The sequence below is a fragment of the Amborella trichopoda genome, chromosome 3, assembly GCF_054954075.1.
Source record: "Amborella trichopoda isolate Santa Cruz 75 chromosome 3, AtrichopodaSantaCruz75HAP2 v2.0, whole genome shotgun sequence".
In the NCBI taxonomy this organism is placed as follows: domain Eukaryota; kingdom Viridiplantae; phylum Streptophyta; class Magnoliopsida; order Amborellales; family Amborellaceae; genus Amborella; species Amborella trichopoda.
In genome coordinates this window covers 29,483,283-29,504,650 of record NC_142338.1, presented here as the reverse complement: position 1 = coordinate 29,504,650, position 21,368 = coordinate 29,483,283, and the positions used below count along the sequence as shown (strand labels likewise).

Sequence of the window (21,368 nt, the reverse complement as noted above, 5' to 3'; positions counted from 1 at the left end):
CACACTCTCTCTCCTCCATTCTCTCCCTTGCTCTATCGGTTATTTTCTTCTCTCTCTCAATTTTACTCTCTTTCCTTGTCGGCTTTTCTCTTCTCTCTCTCTCGATTTTACTCTCTTTCCTTGTCGGCTTTTCTCTTCTCTCTCTCTAGACTTCCTCTCACTCTCTCGGTCTTACTCTCTCTTCCTCTCACTCTCTCAATTTTACTCTCTTCCCCACTCTCTTTCTCGATTTCTCTCTCCCTCACTCTCGGTCTCTCTTTCTTGATTTCTCTCTCTCGATTTTCCTCCTCTCGCGGTTTCTCCCTCTCGTTTTCTCTCACTCTCTCCCTTGATCTCTCCCACTCTTTCTTACTCTCGGTTTCTCTCTCCCTCGATCTCTCTCGATCTTTCTCTCTCTTTCTCGATTTCTCTCACTCTCTCGATTTTCCTCCTCTCTCTTTCTCGATTTCTCTCTCCCTCTCGCTCTAGGTCTCTCTCGATCTTTCTCTCTTTCTCGATTTCTCCCACTCTCTCTCTCGATTTTCCTTGCTTTCTCAATTTCTCTCTCTCTCTCATTCTTGGTCTCTCTCTCTCTCTCGATTTCTCTCTCTATCTCGATTTTCCTCTTCTCTCTCAATTTCTCCCTCTCTCATTCTCTCTCACTCTCTCTCCCTCGATCTCTCCTATCTCTTTCTCTCATTTTCTCTCACTCTCTTTTGGTTTTCCTCTTCTCTCTCTCATTTTCCCTTATTCTCTCTCTCTCTTGGCTTTTCTCGTCCCTCTTTCTCCCTCGGTTTCCCTCACTCTCTCTCTTAGTTCCTCTCTCTCAAGTTCTCTTACTCTCTCTCGATTTAGTCTCTTATTCTTGGCTTCTCTCTCCCTCTCACTCTCGATCTCTCTCTCTCTCGATTTCTCTCTCCCTCTCCCTCTCACTCTCACTCTCAATCTCTCTCTCAATCGTTCTCTCTTTCTCGATTTCTCTGACTCTCTCTCTCGGTTTTCCTCTTCTCTCTCAGTTTCTCTCCCACTCTCTCTCTCGATTTCGGTCACTCTCTTTCTCTCCCAATCTCTCTCTCGAGATCTATCGATTTTCCTCCCCTCTCTCTCTCTCGATTTCTCACCCTCTCTCTCCCTCGTTTTCATCCTCTCTCTCTATTATCTTTGCTCCGTCTCCCCCTCGTAGTCTTTTCTCTTTCTCTCTCACTCCCCCTTTTACGTTCTCTTTTCAATCTCTCCCTCTCTTTCATGTTTTCTCCTCCTCATCTCATCTCTTCTTCTCTCATCTCTATCTCTCATCTTCTACTTCTCTCCCACCCCCATATCTCTCGTCCTCTTCCCTTTCATTATTACAGTACTCTCTCTCTCTGTCTCTCTCTCTCTCTCTCTCTCTCTCTCTCTCTCTTTACCCCTTCCATGAGATATTTTATTATTGTTATTATTATCAATAATATAATTATTATTTTTACCACTATGGGGCTATTTGTTAAGATGATGCCGAAAGGCTGTCAAACTAACAAGTGGTCCTTTATTCTTCACCATCTCCTTTATCTTTCCCCCCATTATACTCTCAATAAATCACTCATTTAACGACAAGTCAGGGTCTTCCAACCCACTTGTCTGTCCATCTTACACATGTGTGTTCATAAGGCGCAGAGTGCAGCAAGGGAGCCAGAGTCGAACCAGACTCAGGCTAGGGGGTTTTCAGTCGTGATCTAAGAGGGTCTCTGCAAGCCCGAGCGTGTCACAAACCCACCGTGAGGTACGTCCCACCTCACACCCCATAATTCTCTCTCACTAGTTGATACCTATCCGAACGCGCACCACACACAGCGGTTTCCGAGAGAGCGATCTCGGGTTGGACCCCACATCCGGGTCCCCATTCACGGTCCTTAACCCCGACGAGATCGAGGCCCAACCAATTGTATCTAATAAAAAGGAAATTATTGAAGACTACATTGACTCTCTCTTTCTCATTTTTATTTGAAAAGTGCTAACGTTTATATATATAAGAGAAAGTATATTACAAAAGATCTATAGGAAGAAGGCATCCCACAAGCAGGGTGCTCCAAGTATATATGCAGGGGTTGAGATTATAGACAGATTGAGAGAAAAACGAGATGAGGGGGAGATAAGCATAGAAAACCTATAAGGCTGGGGAAATTAAAGCTAAAAAGATGAATGTCTTTGTCTTGGATTCTTGCCTTAATGAAACCTATGTTTCTAGCATCATTGAAATACATTGTGGAGCACAAATTCCTACTGATTTACAGAAGCCCCATTCATTATAAATCAGGTTCTATTCCTATCTTTTTAGGGAGAGTTTGATAGCCTACTTGGCTTCCCAAAATTTGGAGCACGGAGGACATTGGTCCCAGCACTTTGATGGCAGAAATCCTGAATGGGATGTGCCAGTCCCTTGAGGTAATCTTGGGCAACTTTTTCTTGTTGTTTTAAGGCTTTCCATGGTCCATTTTTTTTTCGTGACTTCAATAACATACAAGTTAACTGAATGCAAGACTGATATTGCATTCTAAGCAGTTGTACTGGAACTTGTGTAGGTTTTATGCACTAGAACTTGTGTAGGTTTTATGCACTAGTCATGTTATACTTGTGAAGGATTTTGTGTGCAAAATGTTTTGTTCTAAGCAATCTCAATTGTGTTCTTGAATGGAAAAGAGAGCAGGGGGCAAGTTAGAGGAGTATCTTAGGCCCTGTATCAACAACATTTGAAGTGGTTTTCCTCTTCAAGAGTCTATCCCAATCTAATGTGATAATCAGGCTACCATACACATAGCAACTGACCTAGTATTCCACAAGTGCACTAAACACAATGAAGTTGACTCTCACTAAGCACACGACAAAGTAACTGCAAAGAGTATCTCCACTCCTCATGAAAGAACCTCTGAACAACCTGTTGACATTTTTAGTGGAGGAGTTGGGCACGGTTGCAAGAACTTATGAGGAAGTTGGGTATTCATGACATTCATGCACAAATTTGTGGGCGAATCTAGATAGATGTGTGACCCATAAGGGTACATTTGTCCTCTATGTATACTTTTGTACTACGCATATGTTGTATTCATCTATGGCACATATAAGGACTTAAGTGTACAATGTAAAACATTCTGTTTTTAGGAGTCTTGCTTTTGTCCTTCATCATTGTGATGTGGGCGACAATCAGTTCATCCCTATCTCATCAAATAATCTATTGCAACAATGACCGAATGAATTCTTCAGTGAGAATGTTTTTCTTTTTTTATATTTTTTTGTGAGATTGAAGTATCAAATTTATGTTATGAATATCAGAGTAGATTCAACAATATGACTACACAATGCAGCTAGCCATAATCAAGGTCAAACCCTAGATCAAATCAACAAGGGAATTACTCAAAACCACACAAATCACAAAACTCTGAAGTGATGAAACAAGGAGCACTAAGTAAATTCCATATAGATGATCTTCTATGGAGAATTCCAGCTCATCACTTGCAGACACACTTGGACCTTAATACCATGTCTAAACAAAATAGAAAAGTGTTTACTCCTTCAATTCAAAATGGTATATACATAAATACATACAGAAATACTACCTACATGCACAAGAAAAATTTTTAATAATTCCAGTGCCTTCTTTAGAACAAGTCAAAGAATACCACCATACAAGTCAGGTAGGACAAAATGAGATCGTTTTAGCAATAAATGCAATTTTGTAAAATTAAAAACACAATTGTAATTTGGAGAGCTCTGTTTTCGGTTTAAATCAAAGGTCTTCGTGAAGGTATCATTTGATTGGAGACATTGATTTACAAATAAATAAATAAGAGGAGCTTTCAAAGCAATTAAACATAAGCAAAGAGCATTACTGGTATAATCAATATATATCAAGACTAAAAGGCAACAGAAGAAAAAGTACCACATGTTTTTGTCAGAGAGAACTTGATAGGCTCATAACCATCTATTGGGATGGTAAAAACAACTTCATATGGGCTGCTGTTAGCTTTATCACCTGTAAATTGAAGATTTATGAATTCAGGTGTCCTCAGATGAAGCAAATGAAAACAAATAAGAGAACAATACATCTCCAATTCACATTCAGTATGGTAGGTGACAACGTTGTTGGGGGGCTCCCTTTTGCCCCTGAGCCTGACAGTTTAACCTCCAAACCTTTGCTTGGGTTAACCTGTTCCATGACGCAACAAAAACATAAAAAACTAGGTGATGATGCAGGGACCAAACAAACAGGGAAACAAGATTAAATTTATACCTCAAAGCTTGGTTTTCCAACCAAATTGGAAAGAGTAGAAATTGCAGTAAGATAAAGAGATACTATAGTCTGATCTGTTCCAAAGCTGTAAACATTGAAAAGCATTAAAGATATGTAGGATGGGTTAAAAAAAACAATGGACTTGAATTTTCTTTAGGCAATAAGAAAAAGTTATCAACATCCTTTTCAGAGAAGAATCATATAAGTAGGGAATTACCTAAAGAATCAATAACGACGGGGCAGAATTTATTGATCAAAACAACTAGGAAAGAGGAGTCCATGGACATAAATGCATGTATAGCACCAGAAGCCCACTAATAACTCTCCACACAACATCCTCTACAGTAGTACACATCCTTTATTGGCAGTTTATGCATTCCTAAAATGCTTCGCTAGCTAAGTATCATTCAATTTCTAGTGTACAGATGACCGTCACAAAGCTTGCAAAACAATTATCTTGTGATTTTACATATGTTTTAAAAGTAACCAAGACAGATATAGCACCCAATATTGAAATAGCAGATAAGTAAAGGGATGGAGGCATGGCAATGCATTGGGAGTGACCGTAAATTGCTTAAACAAAAAAAGCAAATTCTCTCATTTAGCTGGTTCTGAACAATCAGGTTATTCTACTTTTTCTCTAAGGCCTGCCTGAGTTCATGAATGTATCAATCCGGTAAATGTAACTGATCATGAAACGCTTAATAGAAACAGGTTTCGTTTATTGTTTTCTGTTTCTTCTTTTGAGGCTCTACTGATAGTGCAAAATTTGAGTTAGTTTGACAATGAGTTGCCATAGGCCAACTAGCTATTTGGCATGTCAGTAAGGTAGTCTGTAATTTCTTTTGAGTTCAACCCTCATTTGGAGTAGAAAAAGAGAAGGAACTAGTCAAGAGCATAACCCAAACACCATCTTGAAAAAAGATATTTGAAAATTTTTAAAGATAAAACTTCACATTGCAATCCTCAATATATTCAGTATGTACAAAATTGATGGTTTTACTTCAAAAGCGAGTATAAATATTTCAAAATCTCAACAATTCACCTTAAGCCTCTTTAATTTTTCAGTTGCACTAGAGCACAGCCAAAAAAGAGTCAAAATCTAGATCCCCTTAGGAATTTCCTCAGCATCAAATTGAAATTTACAACCACATTCTCAGGAGATCATTAATGCAGAATCAAGAAGGGAAAAATGAAAAAAACTTCTGATCTTCACCAGAAATAAACATGCTGGAATTCGCCACTAAAACTGTCTCCTTAATCATGCCAATTCTAGTTTATCCCTAAACAAAATAAAATACAGAAAATTTAATGGTTGTATAAGAAAAGTACAATGGTGAAATTTTCAACAAGTTCAAGAAGAGTAATTCCTAACCTGAATTCATGATAAGGCTTTTCAAAACCCATCTGAGTCATGCCATTGTAAACCTAAAAGATCATAACGCAAACCGTTATTATTGCCAACTTGATAATATCATAGAATAATTTATCAAGAAGTAAATAAAGAAGAGGCACCACTATGATAAGCAGAAAACGTTCATACAACTTCCCATGATCGTGGATGAAATCCAACTGTGAAACCCTCAAAAACTCGTGAACCACGATGACCACAAGAAATAGCCAGCTCAACAAGAACCCTAGATGGGAAGAAAAGTGAGATAATAAATAAGAGTCCGCTTATAAGAAATTTTACAATAAGACTAGTGATGGTTATCTTCTTGTGATGTAGGAACACATTCAGAAAAACAGAAATCAACAATAACTCAGGCCAAATACACGCAACAAGAAGAAGAAAACTAGGGTTTCTCTGTCAAACTTTAACAAGGGAGCAATAGCTTCCTTCTCATTATTCCTCTTTTCTCTGAAAAAAATCAAGTGAATCTCCCATAGGGATCAACACACACACCTCTCTTTTATTCAATACTTTAATTACAAAGTCAATAATGCCGCCTAACCAAAACTAAAATGAGTAACTTAAAGTAAAACTCTTAATGACAATTTTATCCCCGATAAAATAAATTATTCCATAAACACTAAAGTATTTTTCTAAACAGCTCCTAAAAACCCTAAAAATGTAAAATAAGCATGGGATCTCCAAAAAACTTAAAAACCCTAAAGTCAACACTAAAGTTAAAATTAAAATATAATATTTGGAATTGAATAAAAATTAAAAATTAAAATAGATTTGTCATGCATCAACCTCCCCTAGTTGGAGAAAACTTGTTCTTCAGTTCTGAAATAGGTTAAGATGAATCCATCATCAAAACCACCTTCTTCTTAGTTTAATCAAAAATTATTCGTGGTAAGAAATCATCAAGAAACAGATCCTGATATGTATATTGAGGAATAGACACAAATATATCAAATTCAGCTATCCCCTGAAGCCACATTAACAATTGAGTAGGAAACGTCAAACTCAGTTTTCTGGCCTGTCAAAGAGTAATTTGTTTTGCGTATTGGGGCATATCTGTTATTTATATATATTTTAAAATACTTATTTTCATTTAGGGTATTTTTGTCCTTGCAAACCTTAAACGAACATTACAAATAAAGAGATTAGTGGGGCATGGGGTGGCTGAATCTAATGTCAGTCTCTCCTCTCTTCTCTTTCATATTTCCTCTTGTCTCTCTTTCTTTTCCTCTTTTCTTCCCTTTCTCTCTCTAGTTTTAACACATTTTACTGTTCACAGTATTATTCATAGCACTCTTCACAACATTTTACAGTAATGTTCACAGCATAGTTCATGACACTGTTCACAGTAATGTTGATATGGTATCAGAGCACTGATTTGGTTATTGTCTCCTCTCTTCTTTAAAGAAATAGCTACCTTTTTCTAAAAAAAGGAGAGAGGGAAAATCCTAATTCTCTTCGTGCTGATTTCGTCAAGAAATATTCCTTTGTGTGTGTGTGAGGCCAACATGGTGGCATTTGTGTGTTGTACATGTTTGTGCCATTGTGAAAAGCCGAGAGAAACAAGTGTGAAATGCCGCAGGGGGTGTTGAACAAGTTGTGAATGACTTGTTTTGGGGTTTCATCGTGAGTTATAATGGAAAGAGCTTTATGCTATCCGCTGTTTTGTGCTTGTGAATTGTTGGATTTATAAATTTCCAGCAAGTTTTTGAGGTGTTTTTAGTGTGGGACCTGACATATAGATTCATACCTTGCTCATTTGAGATTGTTGTATTATGGCCGAGGAAAGTAAACTTGGAATTTCTAATGTCAATGACATAATAGGAATTTCAGCTATCTCTGAAAGATTAAATGGGTCCAATTACCTTTTATGGGCCCAATCCATAAAAGTTTTTCTGGGCAGAAGGGGTAAGATGAAATTTTAAACTAAATATGGCCCAAAGAGTTGGAATGTGGGTAAAATGAGTGGCTTAGGGAGAACTATCAGATTATGACATGATTATGGACAAGTATGGAATGTGAATGTTGATATTATGTTCTATGATACTGCTAAGGAAGTGTGGGAAGCTGTAAAGAAAATATACTACTCTGATAAAAATATTTCTGGATTTATCAATTTTAGTTTATGTCATTTACAGCAAGGAGATAAAAGCCTCAGTGATTATTATAGCTTTGTTCAAGGTATGTGGGAAGAGTTGAATATCTATCAACCCCTAACAAATGATATGGAACGTCTTAAAAAGCAAAGAGAGAAATTTAGAGTTGTAATTCTCAGTATCATGTTGTGGTGTCCAGATCTAGTGCAGAGATTGAGTATAGAGCTATGGCCTATACCATATGTGAACTAACGTGGATGAAAGCCCTGATGCAGGAAATGGGTTTTTCAATTACTGAACCAATGAAGATGGTTTGTGACAATCAAGCAGCCACTTATATTGGGAGCAATCTAATTTTTCATGAAAAAACGAAGTATATTGAACTGGATTGTCACTTCATTCATGAGAAAGTGACCAGCAAGCAAATAACCACCCCATAGTGAAGTTGTCAGACCAATTGGATGATATATTCACCAAGGCGCATAGTCGTAACCAATATTAGGACATTAGTTCCAAGCTAAGCATGGGTGACATCTATGCTCCAACTTGAGGGGGAGTGTTAAAGAATAACTTGTTTTGTGTATTGGGGCATTTCTATCATTTTTATACACTTTAGGATATGTATTCGTTTTTAGGGTATTTTTTGTCCTTTGTAAACCCTAAACATACATTAAAAATAAAAATATTAGTGGGGCATGGGATGATTGAATCTCATGTCACTGTCTCCTCTCTTCTCTTTCATATTTTCTCTCTTCTCTATTTGTTTTCCTCTTCTGTTCCCTTTCTTTCTCGAGTTTTGATGCTTTTTACTGTTCATAGCACTGTTTATAGTACCGTTCACGATACTATTCACATTAGCATTCATGATACTATTCACAGCACTGTTCACATGGCCTTTATAGGATTTCTCAACATCTATTTTCTCTGAATCCAGGGTCACAATTTGCAGTTTATAAGTTAATTGTGCTTCCGCAGCGCTACTCTAATTCCAATGCCCTAAATCTCTTGAGTACTCCAACTCTTTGATATCATTGACTAATTGAGATCTTCGACTTGAACGCCATCATAAATCGGAACTCCTAAGAAATCTTGTTGTTCATCTGATTATGTAATGAATATTGGTAGCGAATCCCAATCTACAACCAGCTAATCTAGATAAAACTGCCTTTTGAATAACCACTCTATTTCATTCGCTTATTCTTTCGCTGACTAGTCTTCCTTGCCAGGTTACATTGTTGGTTTCCCTGTTCTTGGTAGCATTTAAAGAGGGAGAAGTTATAGCTTGCTTAGCTTAGAGCTTGTCTCCTATGTCAAAATCAAGAATGTCCTCCTTTAAATCGAAAATTCTAAAGGATGTTCCCCACGTCTAGGTCTTCTATCACTTTCTCTTCACTCAACTCTTCAGACAAAGCACGGCAGCGAAAAGGATTAAATTCAATATCTTCATAGTGGAAAGATCCCCCTCTTGCCCATGAGTGATGTCTGCGAGTTGTTGCATAAGCTGCTAAACAATGCCTTCTAAGGTCTTCAATCACCTCGTCTCCAGGATCATGAGGTAGACAGAGGAAAGCCCCCTTCCACGGTCCCTTTTCGCTGTCAGGGGTTTATCGAAATCACAAACCCTAGGGATAGAATGAACAAAACCTCGCTCAAATTAGCAAGATCCTGGTTGAATTTGGAAAACCCTAGCCAAAAATCTGCAAACTCTAGATTTGGCCATAATTCCCTACCCTTGTTGTTAAAGAAATCAAAGCTCTTATAACAAATTGATGTAGGAAAATTGATAGAAGAACATAAAAAAACAAAAATCAGGCTAAATATACGTAATAAATAGATGGAACCCAGGATTTCTTCCTCAAACCTTAAAGGGAGCAATAGCTTCCTTTTCCTTATACCTCTTTTCTCTAAAAATCAGGCGAATCTCCCCATAAAAATCCACGTACCTCTCTTTTATTCAATACTTCAGTCACAAAGTCAATAATGCCCCCTAACCAAAAGTAAAATGAGTAGAACAGTCTCAACTTAAAATAAAGCTCATAATGACAATTTTTTCCCCTGATAAAACAAAATATTCCATAAACACCATGTACTTTTCTAAAAACTCCCAAAAATCCTAAAAATGTAAAAAACAAAACCCTGGAATCCCTAAGAAAACTTTAAAATCCTAAAAATAAATACTAAAATTAAAATATACAGCACCTGAAATTGAATAAAAATTAAAAATGAAAATAGTTTTGCCCTTCGTCTTGTTATCATGAATAACTCTCACAAAAAGAAAGGAATAACAATCTCTGTTCCTTACAAGTTAAACATATCAATGAAATAATTCACAGAAGAGAACTAACTTCATGACGATAGACAAGAAATTTAGCACAAGAAATTAGAGAGATGTTATCAAACGAAATGTAGTTAATGAATAAAGTGAAGCTTCCTACAGTACTTTCACATTGCCCCAGCCATCCTTCGCTGAAATCAGACAGTTGGGTTGAAGTGAAAGTACCGTAGGAAGTTCACTATATTTAGTGCATACACAGCCTTATCAAAAGGTACAATGTCAAAAATATTTTAAAAAGCAATAGCTTACTGCAGGGAATGGAATTTATATTTGTAGAATGTTTTGAGTATTCAACTAATTTTCAACATTTATGGAGCTTTTATCGCACTCCTTCGATATTATTATGCATTCATCAGCAATGGGTTCATTTCACAGTTTCAAAACTTACATGCCTAGACTTGAATCAGCAGAACCAAGCCTCTGCCAAGTTATATGAGACTCAATAAAGTCTCAATTTCCTCTTCCAATTTTTTAAATGACGTGGACAAGTCATGGTTGATTTAGCACATTGAGTCTGAGTGACTCGCATTAGTATTACGTGGACACCAAAACAAACACGGCATCGAACATGAGTGGCAGGCGTCTTAGTACTTCAGCTTGAAATGTTGATACATCAACACACCTGTACACTGCCTGTTTTAACAGAAATTTATCACACCGAAGAGATGCACTGTTTAACATCTCTCCCCTTTCTTTTGCCCATCAAATGACACGTCATCAGGCATCAGAGCTTGTGGGAAACTTGTGGGAGGGGCACTTTCCAATTTCATCACTCCACTAAAACCAAGTGGTTTTTAAGAAAACCACATATCCTTCAAAATGATAAAGAGAAACCCACTTACTCCTCAATACCATTTAACCATCTCCCTCTACTTGTAAGCCAAATTGAGATCCCCCTTGATCTATAGGAGCTAATCAAAGCCTCGAAATTGTTACCTAGATGTGACACTCAACAATCCCCCATGAAGAAGCTCTCTCATTCTCAGCCTTTGCGAAAAACCACTTCCAACCTATTTTCTCACTCGCTCTCTCAAAACCAAGCCCCCAATTCTCTCTCCTCCAATTAACATTCAACCCCAAAACCGCACCTCCCCCACCAAAAACAAAGAATCACACAGTTCAATTTGGAAACACCCAACCAAATCTTCTCTCACTAAACTTAGCATCAAAAATGTTGACAGCAAATTTGGGAAAAAGGGGGGGAGAAGAGAGTTTTCTTTTGACAACGAATAAGTCTCTCACATTGAAGAGTGCTTGAAAATAGCATTGAACAGTACTTTTCTATTTATTTTTATGTAACAAGCTACAATACAATGACGATGTATTCTTGTACACAAAAAACCACCATATACAACCAGGTTCCTCCTATGGGGGTCACTTCCAACTTCCAAGTGAGAGATCCATCATCAGTACAAAAGAACAAAAGCAGACCAAAACCCACCATGAGTCATATTTGCCCCGTCTTCTAAGAGCATAGACTTCACCCCTTCTTCATTATCTAATACTCTCATTTGAGAGGATAAATGCTCTCATTCTCAGAGAGATAATCAGGCTTGCAGCTCTACTGGAACACACTCCACATTACGAAATCAAGCATGGTCATAGTGGTGTATATGGAGATGAGCAATAGCCCCTCCCATAAAGTATTCGTCCAAAATAATAGAAGAAAGGCGCTGAGAAATAATACCAAGCTCTGACAACCCTTTACTTAAACAGGGCCCCAAGTGCAACCAAGCTGAGGGTATTATGCAAAGAGATTAAGAGAGAAGAAGCTGTTTCTCTCCCTCTTTACTATAAGGGCCTTCCAAATGGCTGCAATTCACCTGCAGTTCTCCATATCACTCACCGCCATGGCCAAGTTGTTGACCACTTGGTGAGGATTATGGCAGCAATCAAAAGGAAATAAGAAAAATTGGGTGGGGAAAATTCCAGAGAATCGAGAGAACAGACAAGAGGGTGGCATTGACAATGAGGATGAAGAGAGAGGAGGAGATGAGCAGTCGGGGTGCACAGAGAGAAGAGGATGTTGGTGCTTTATTCATAGAGAGAGAGACTGGTTTGGAAGAGGTAGGCTTTTGCGAGGAGGAAGAGAGAACAAAGGGGAGAGAGAGGAGAGTGAGGGGAAAGAGAGGAGAGTTTGCGAGAGCTTGACGAGATAGGTTTTGACAGATAAATGGTTTTCTTGAAACCCACTTGGTTGTGAGGGAGGAAATATTTTGTACAGTGCCCTCCCACAACTTCTGAGTTCTGAACCATAATGCGTCATTCGAGGAGGTTTTGAAACTAGATCAAAATATATGGTTAGAAGTTAATTGCGTGGTTTGATAAACTTCCCTTATTTCAACATAAAATAACTAGGTATACATAATAAAACTTCCTAATTCATCCCACAAGGAAGTGGTTGCTGAAGGGGTAGAACATACAGCTTCAATGCATGAAGCCTTAAGTTCAAACCAAAGCTTGAGGATATATATTATTTTTATCATTCCCTGGGTCTAGAGGTGTCAACAGGTGCCAAAGTATTGATATGTGTTGGCGCGCTACACCAGTCCAAGGCTGGAGTGTCAAGGCAGACTGCCCAGCCTAGTCAGCCCAAGTCAAAAGGCATAGAAGCGTGACATGTTCCTAGCCAATTCATGGTTCAGGACTATGTCTTGAGGACTAAATATGCTACTGAGCTGAGTTGAAGAAAAACCTGCACATTGTACCATCATAGGATACACTGCATACGCAGCCACGCTTCTCTAAGACATAGCAAAGAGTAAATGTCAGAAAAACCTGTTTCACTTAAAAAAAAAACAGCATTCTTTTTTCAGCAACCAGAAATAGTGGAACAGCTAGAGACATGAAGCATAAGACACAATTCTGTGTTATGTTTAAAGGAAATAGAATATCCCTATGTATGTTTAATAATTAGACATTTCACTACGTGAATAAAATAACATGAAACTTGCATGCAACAATCAAATAAAATAGGCAAATAAGATATCCATGCAATAGTAAGACCACCATACTAATCATTACATAGCAAAACTGGACTTTCAGTGCCTTGAAAGAGTTTCTATAATACCATTAATCTACCACATTACTGATGACCAAGGTTTCATCCAAGTTTAAAACCCAAAATCTGGATACAGGTACTACGCAATACGGAAATGAGATAAGTAGTTCCAGTTCATTATTTATAGTAGAGAAGATTTACCATAGAGCAAAATTTTGCTTTTGAACAAGATTAAGCTAGTCTGCAAGTTTAAGTCATGCTTGGAAAATGGTTTCGGATATCTGAGTGAGAGGATTTGTGTGGAACAAGGCAAAGCAAGGAAGGTCTTCACATTGTATTTGGGTCACAGAAGCTAGCAAGAACCACAATTGTCTGACCATGTTTGTCATTTGTCATATGGGGCCCTTTGTTTATTTCACACTAGTGCATCTCCTTTAGGTTCACGCATGAGGAGGCTTCATTCTACTTGGTAGATCCATGCGGATTGTGGACAACTACTAAAGCAACCAGCTGTATTTACTATGTATAATGTATATTCCGTCAAACTAACATTCGAAAAATCACTCAGTGAATTCATCACCAAATGTTAAATCATAATCATCTCCTTGGCATAAGATTTGCATCAGCAAGCCACTTTGATTTCCGGCCAAGAATTGACACCAGCTGAGGAAGAAAGAAATGAATGGCATCATACTCTTTAAGTGTTTCATCTCGTCATATATATTTACCAGAAAAGTTGGGTAATTAAGTATATCATCCTGTCATAGTTAAAATACAGCAAACTAATATGTGACAGATGAAAGAGTATAAGAGAGATTAAGATCTATAAAGTGAGGGACCTTGGGCTAGACTAAGTATGAGCTAGCAAACCATAAAATATAAAGCTGCCTATAATGGTTGCCTTTGATCACTCATGCATTAAGGAAAATATAAGAAAAATGCAGCATCCAAGCGATTGACTGACTCCCAACCAGCTCTGAACATTTTGACCAATCAGCTAATGGATCCTCTCATAATGATATTGAATTATGTAATGGAAAAAGTTTATATAAGGATGCTACCTTATAATGTAGAACTACAGATGCCCCTCAAAAATGCATTGGAAAAGGTAGTTTTAATGTTGAAAAACCCTTTGATTGATTATGAAAAATAAAAAGATTTTAAGTCTCAAAAAAAGTGCATTTTACAACATATTATCTACACCGTCTGTTTTCAAGATTTTCATATGTTTATAGATCTACTTGATTTTAACCATTTTTGAAATTTAAAATTTTATAATTAGATATAAATATAGATTTTGAGATAATCTTAATAACATTTTACATCAAAATTATATACCATGATAAAATTTGAAGGGCACCTTATCTCTACACCTACCAAGGCATCCGTATGCCAACTGCATCCGTATGCCAACTGCATCCTAATGTAATTGTCCGTGGGAGAGGAGAGAAATAACATGAATTGATTCTCCAAAAGAGAAACCCTACAACCACATCTTCACACATCCAACCCAAGACTCCATGGAGTTTAGAGGGTAACTAGCAACATTTTCTAGGACTTGCTACTCTGAGTGGCAAAGGAAGCAATGAAAGAACCCTTAATGTAGTTTTAAAATCTCTACGAATATGTTGTGGAATCATATTATTGTCGATATTGGCCATGGAATAGGCATTCAAGCACAAAATACTTAGTAGTAAGCCATTTTGGAAAAGATCTAACAAATGATGCACAAGAAATGGAGTGCCTAGCAAGTTTTTATATGTCAGTTTTTCAAAGGGAGCAATGCAAATCAATCAAAGATAAGTTTTCAAAACAAAATTCTATAAATATTCAAGCAAGTCTACTTACATAGGCCACTTACAATTCAAAAATAATAAAATAAAACTATACTACAATCTAAGGATCCACTCTTACTACCATAAAAAAAATTATTCATAAAAGAAAAAGAATTACAAAATCAAAGTGAATCAAGAACAAAAGGAAGCCTTTTACAGGAACAAGTTGGTTAGGGATCACCTTCGAAAGACTTTGGTACACTCCACTCTGGATCACCAAGGTAGATGGTGCACAGAGTTCTAACTATGTGTTGATGTCGTCTTTATACTTTTATTAATCAAAGCTATGTCATCTGCAAACAACATACACCATGGCACCTCATCCTGCATATGCCTAGTTAACTCATTCATAACCAAAATAAAGAGATATGGGCCCAACACTAACCCCTGGTGTGGCCTACTGTCACAAGAAACTGATTAGTCTCTCCATTAGTTATCATCACTCGTCACACTAGTTAGCGCTCCCTTGTACATATCCCTCATCATGTCAATATATCCTCTAGAGACTCATTTATTTTCCAACACCAACCAAATTAACTCTCTAGGCACCCTATCGTATGCTTTCAGTAAATCAGCAAAGACCATGTGGAGGTCTTTTCTCGTCTCCCTAAACTTCAATAATTACCCTCAATTGTTGACCTCCCACACATAGAACCAATTTGATTTTCCGATACACTCGTTTCATGTCGTAGTCAGTGTTCTAAGACTCAGCCGAGTAACTCTGCTTTGCCCTATGGGCAAAGCGAGTTTTGGGCGAGTAGGTTGTACAACATACTTGCAAAGTTATTTATATTAATGTCGACAAATTTAAGTCATGTGTGGCTCCGTGGTTAGTCCTAACGCCTATGTTATAGCATGATCAGGGTTCGAATCTCACTAGCAAACAACACTTTTTAAAGGCTGTTATTTTTTTCATATGAAGGGAGTTCCAAACAAAAAGGGTAGCCCCTAAGAATTGAACTCTACACCTCTTACAAAGAACGAGATTTATGTGAAGCAACCTAACCCACATGCCATTAGCTTTTTGATTGAAAACGCTGCCCGTTAATTAAATATTATGTTTCCGTGTTCATTTTCTTTAACAACAAATTGAGATAGACTTGGGCAAGTTACTCGAACTCGCCCAAGTAACTCGCCTCAGCCAAGGTCGAAGTACCTTAGCCGAGTCAATTTTCTAAACGCCAATCGTAGTCATTGCTCAATCACTATCTCCAACGGCTTCATAGTATGTCTCATAAGTTTGATCCCTCGATAGTTTGTACAATTTTGTATGTCTCATTTTTCTTTCTTTTATTAACACTAATTGTTAGTAATGGGTTAGCAAATTTTTATTAATACTTTTCAAAAGGGGTTAGCATTGGTAGGAATGGAAACTGAGACCGGTAGCTGAGTCACAGGTAGTGCTACCACCTTGACTTCAACCCCATTCTTGTCTCCTTTGTTCTTGTATATAGGTAGCACAATACTTTTTTTCCATTTGTCTAGCACTTTCTTTGTTCTCAAAATCTTGTTGAACAGCTTGGTCAACTATTTTTATTCCTTTCTTAAAATACCTCGATATTTTTTAATGCTGAAAAATACATTTGTTTTGTATTAAAAAATTCATGATGCAAAATAAAATACATAATGCACTTCCAATAGCTCTAGTGATCCATAAATTTTCTAAAATATAAGCAAACATTATTAGAAGAGAATTGGATCCATCGGGTCAGAGTTACGCGAAGTTACTAAGGCACCCCACCAATGCTAATCCATGTAATCCACAGTCTACCTTCTTAAACCAACCCAACAGATCCCATTACCCAAAGTCAATCGCAGCGGCTCATGATTGGTCCATCAAAGTTGGCCAAGAAATAGTGAGTATACAAGTCTAGTGTGTGGATTACATGTTCCCCCCAAGGGCAGGTCATGTCCCGCATGAACATGTGCACAATATCGCGATGGTGCAAGGGGTCCTCTCTTTAGCACATGTGCATGCACTATCTTAACGGGTTGTTTCCCATCGATGCAGCCATTATGTATACATGTCGTGCAGTAGTAATGCTGAGCATTCGGTCCTTGCCCTCACAAGCCACCAACAGCACACATGAGACTGGCCACCTCCTAACAAAACCACCTTGGGCATCTCTCCCTCAATAAGGGATTACTTTGCAAACCCTCTACAACTTGCCTTATGCCCACGGCTAAAGGGTTTTAAACTAACTCCACACCTAGACCACCCAACCAAGGTGAGTTGACTGGCACCACGAAATATGCCCACACACCCACTGGATTACACTATTAATATACTCGTGAGTTTTTTTACAAGCTCTCAAGGCCTATGAAGGCCACAAACCCCAATAATTTTTGGGGGCTTAGGTTCTAAAAATTCCCCATTATCCATTTCCATCAAAAGGATAATGCATGGTTTATTGATTTGAAGAAAATTAACAAGTTGTTGTAGGTAAAATGTTTATAAAAGGGGCTGGGAGAGGTGTCCCACTCTGTTTGTACTTCAGGTACAACGTGATGTATACATTTTCAAAGCATGAATAGCAGTTAATTATGAAAACATAAAAAGGAGTGGAAGCAGGAAGGAGGAAATGTTCCTCAAGGAACACCAAAGGAGCACGACAATATTTGTCCTCTTTTATAACCAAAGGGGAAGTTGGTTTTAAGGGGGTGCAGGGGGGCGCAAACTACCCTAGTCAAGGTTCCTGCAACTAAGTTTCATGAAACAATATTGGGAAACAAGAGTTCGACATACATAGAAATCATTTCACGAACATGTATATCCAATATAAATAAAGAACAAGATGAATTCATGATCACTTAATAGCCCTGGCAATTATTTGAATTTAGAAGATGATTCATTTATGAATTCATGATCACATAATAGCCCTGGGAATTATTTGAATTTAGAAGATGATTCATTTCAGAAAACTACTTTTTCATTTGAAGGAACCAAGCAATGCAAACAATGTTAATCATGCCAAAAAGTGAAGAAATCATCACAAAGTAGCAACTTCAAAAAAGAGGCCTATAAAAGAAAATTAGCTTACAGAATCCTTGCAACCAAAGGTTACAAACCCGACAACAGAGACCCATAAATGTAAGCTTTCATAATCAAGAGGCCCATAAATGAAATTTAGATTACAGATCCAGAAATTAATATCGCGCACCTTTACAAGTTTCTCTATCGGAACAACGGCCACAGAATATGTTAACCTATTAAGCCATACACAAAGACAAGCTGGTCATAGAGCTGCAAACACTGAAGATCTTAGCATACTCTCTAAGTAGGTCAATAAAAATTTCCCCAACCAACCTGAGCAGTCCGGCCCATTTTATCAAAGCTATGCAATTCACAGTTTGTCAGGTCACCAGAGTGGAATTCCTGTACTTGGGAATGAAGATAGCACTATCAAATCAGTATGTAACACATATTGGTAGAAATTCCACAATAATAAAAATGAAAACATTGCCTAAATGCAAACCAAGATTCATCTGTGCTTTGGTGGTTCATATACACAGCTCTCTTTTTCTAGATTTAAGAATGGTTGCCCCTTTGATACCTATCATTGGTTGTCGGGTCATTTATGTAACTTTTCCCTAGCTCTAGAGCATCATAATTTTGTTAAAAAGAACTAACTTATTTGATCCTCAACCACTTTTAGATGGTATCAGAGTGCTTGTGAGGAGGGCACAAAACCTAGGATTCATTTTGCAGATCCTCTCATTTAAGAGAGACAAATCCTTGGTATAGAAATAAGGTTCAATAATAGTATTAAATATGAATTTCCAAAATGAAGCCAGAAAAGTATGGCCACGAGTTTATAGAGCAAACGCATCTTATGGGCAGCAAATCCATAGCAAAGTCCCTTGGCAGAATGTCATATTTTTTACAGCAAACCTTACTCCTTTTTGGCAGTCTCCGTCCACTAGACATTGTGCATGCCACCCATATAGTTGGTACGCAATAGCTTATGGCTTCTTCTCATAAGCGACATTTTTCAGTAGTTCATAGCATAATTCATCATGTGTTAAATACACGTCTCTAGGAACTAGTGATAACTGCAGCACCATTTTAGTTTATCACCAATTAGAATTTAGACTAGGCAAGTTGCCAAAATACCAATCACCACAAGGTATTGCTTGCGTCATGTACTTTCTCTTATGTCATTGATTAAGAAACAAGACATTGCTGCAAAGTCATTAGCTGGAGCAGAGTATTGCATTGTTTCAAACACATGTTACAAGACTTTTATACATATTCTCCTTACGGATTTTTGACATGGGATATTTGCATACCTTCACCCCAACAATATGCTAATCTCATCCCATTTAGATTGTTTTAAATCCAATCTTTGTGCAAAGGATGAAGCATATTTGAGGATTTGCGGTTAATATGTCAATTTTATATAGAGGTTCTTTGTGGTATTGCTTACGCAAAAAAGTGAAGTTTCTCCGCATTATTTAATGACTTCATATTCCACCATAGCTCAGCCAAACAACTCCTTCATCAAATCATGAGATGCGAGCTTTTGTGAGCAAAGACTTCCCGCATGACTTCTATCCTCCAAATTCAGTATGAAGGCTGAGCTCTTGGTCTCTTATCTGGTATTGCTCATGCAAAAAAGTGAAGTTTCTCAGAGTTATTTAACCAGATTCTGCCATAGCTCAGATAAACGACTCTTTCACCTAGTCATGAGATGGATCAAGATTCAGAGCCTATTTTGTGAGCAAAAACTTCCTGCATGACTTCTATCCTCCAAATTCAGCATATTCAGCATGAAGGCTGAGCTCTTGGTGCCTTATCTTTATTTATATGGTACATTTCAGAGTTTCTTGTAAGTGCGTTTTATCTCTTATTTTATGGCAATTAACTTTGGAATCCTCAAGTACATAAGGTAATTAATCCCTCATCTCATATTAATAAAAAACACTTTACATAGACTACACTTGCACCCAAGTCTTGACACGTTGGACCCTTTATCATCAAATGCCAAAAACCCACACAATCACAAACCTCCAAATCACTCAATCAATGATATAATGTCTCTTCTAATTTGGCAGAGTTGAAAATCCATATGGAATTCACCACTTCCATTAACTACTTAATTGTAATCATTTGATGCAAAATATAGAAAATAACACAACTAAATACAAGTATCAAAGGGAGCATTTGTTCTGGACCTTTATTCCCATTATACGATTTGTAAGCATCATATGATGTAGAAAACTATCTACTTCAGAACATAAATTGGTTTTTATGTTTTACAAAGTACAAAGTGTAGGCTTCATATAACACAGTATCTTAGTGGCAAGAGTAACAAGCAATACAAATATTCCTAATACTTAGTAGTTTAAATTCAAAATATAGCAACAGGAATCATGAATAAAATCACGAGCATGTCAATTAGATCAAATCACATTGCTCACGTCCCTTGAAAAAAGTTTCACCAGCCTACATCTTGAACGATGTTATGCAGCAATATTTTACCAGTTTTTATTGGTCTCTTAGTCCAAAACATAAAAATTGAACCATTTGCGAAGTACATTGATAGTGGTGGCAATATCTTCTTAACCTAACACCCCTGATCCAAACCCAGCTTTTTTTATCAACTAAACCAATTAAAATACCAGGTTAATTCCAGGTTAATGTACCACTGAACTATTCACATATCTAAAATATGAATGATAGGTATATATGCAAATGGAATTATGTACCCATTTCTCACTTACTTGAACAAAGTTCCCTGATCCAGAAGAAGCAATAAAGTAAAGAGAAGGTTCATATCGGCCAAAGTCCACATAACCCTGCACAGTAATTAACACAGAAGATACATAAAAATTTTCAAAATGATAGGCAGAAGAAGAAAGAGATATAACTGGAAGGTACCCACCAACGTACTGCTGGGAAAACCTGTCCAACAGCAGAAATGAGAAAATATTCCAGGAATAGTTTTCCAGAAAGGGCCCTAAATCGATTATTATTTTTTACATTGACAATGCATCTGCTGCTATAATCAAAAAAAGGAAGGAAAACTACAGCATGTTGACAATGCATTTGCTGGTATAATCACAAAATGAAAGGAAGACTCTCTCTCTCTCTCTCTCTCTCTCTCTCTCAACCCTTATAGTTTCCCTTCACCCAGAAGACAAAGCTGAACCTCACGTCTGGTTTTAGTTTCCCCCCTCTCTTCTACCGATTGAGGGCTCAAAGACCCAATCATGCAGGATATCCCCCTATGAAACCTATACCATGATTACTTAAACCTCATTAATCATTAATGCCCAAAACGTAGGCTGCCAAAAAACTATTACCGACCAGTGTTACATGGAGACCAACATGCGCATCATTATTTAATGTGTCAAGATGTCTAGTACCTATCATGTTCCTGACATGTCCGTACAAGCACAAGTGCCGAGAGGGTGGGGATGACCCCTCTTACAACCAGTGTTACA

At 37.5% G+C, this 21,368-nt stretch overlaps 1 protein-coding gene across 22 annotated transcripts in view; it reads right to left on the bottom strand.

Annotated features, from left to right (window-relative positions):
• LOC18430636 (G-protein coupled receptor) overlaps nt 1-21,368 on the bottom strand; it is a 66,607-nt gene that overhangs the window by 14,347 nt on the left and 30,892 nt on the right. For 3 of the 22 annotated variants that reach the window (XR_016051056.1, XR_016051051.1, XR_016051049.1), the window contains exons 6-14: nt 20,646-20,720; nt 18,229-18,297; nt 18,083-18,128; nt 12,781-12,829; nt 5,787-5,880; nt 5,619-5,671; nt 4,244-4,328; nt 4,070-4,159; nt 3,893-3,985 (exon numbers count right to left, since the gene is read on the bottom strand). Coding sequence is in view for 12 of the 22 variants with exons in the window: in XM_020665106.2 (XP_020520765.1) it covers nt 3,893-3,985; nt 4,057-4,159; nt 4,244-4,328; nt 5,619-5,671; nt 5,787-5,880; nt 12,781-12,829; nt 18,083-18,128; nt 18,229-18,297; nt 20,646-20,720 (667 nt within the window). In the remaining 10 variants the exon portion in view is untranslated. Of the gene's footprint in view, nt 1-3,892; nt 4,160-4,243; nt 4,329-5,618; nt 5,672-5,758; nt 5,881-10,473; nt 11,955-12,780; nt 12,830-13,287; nt 13,750-15,102; nt 15,215-18,082; nt 18,129-18,228; nt 18,303-20,645; nt 20,725-21,368 lie in introns of those variants that run through there. The other 19 variants (XR_016051048.1, XM_020665106.2, XM_011623751.3 and 16 more) reach the window with 14 other exon arrangements.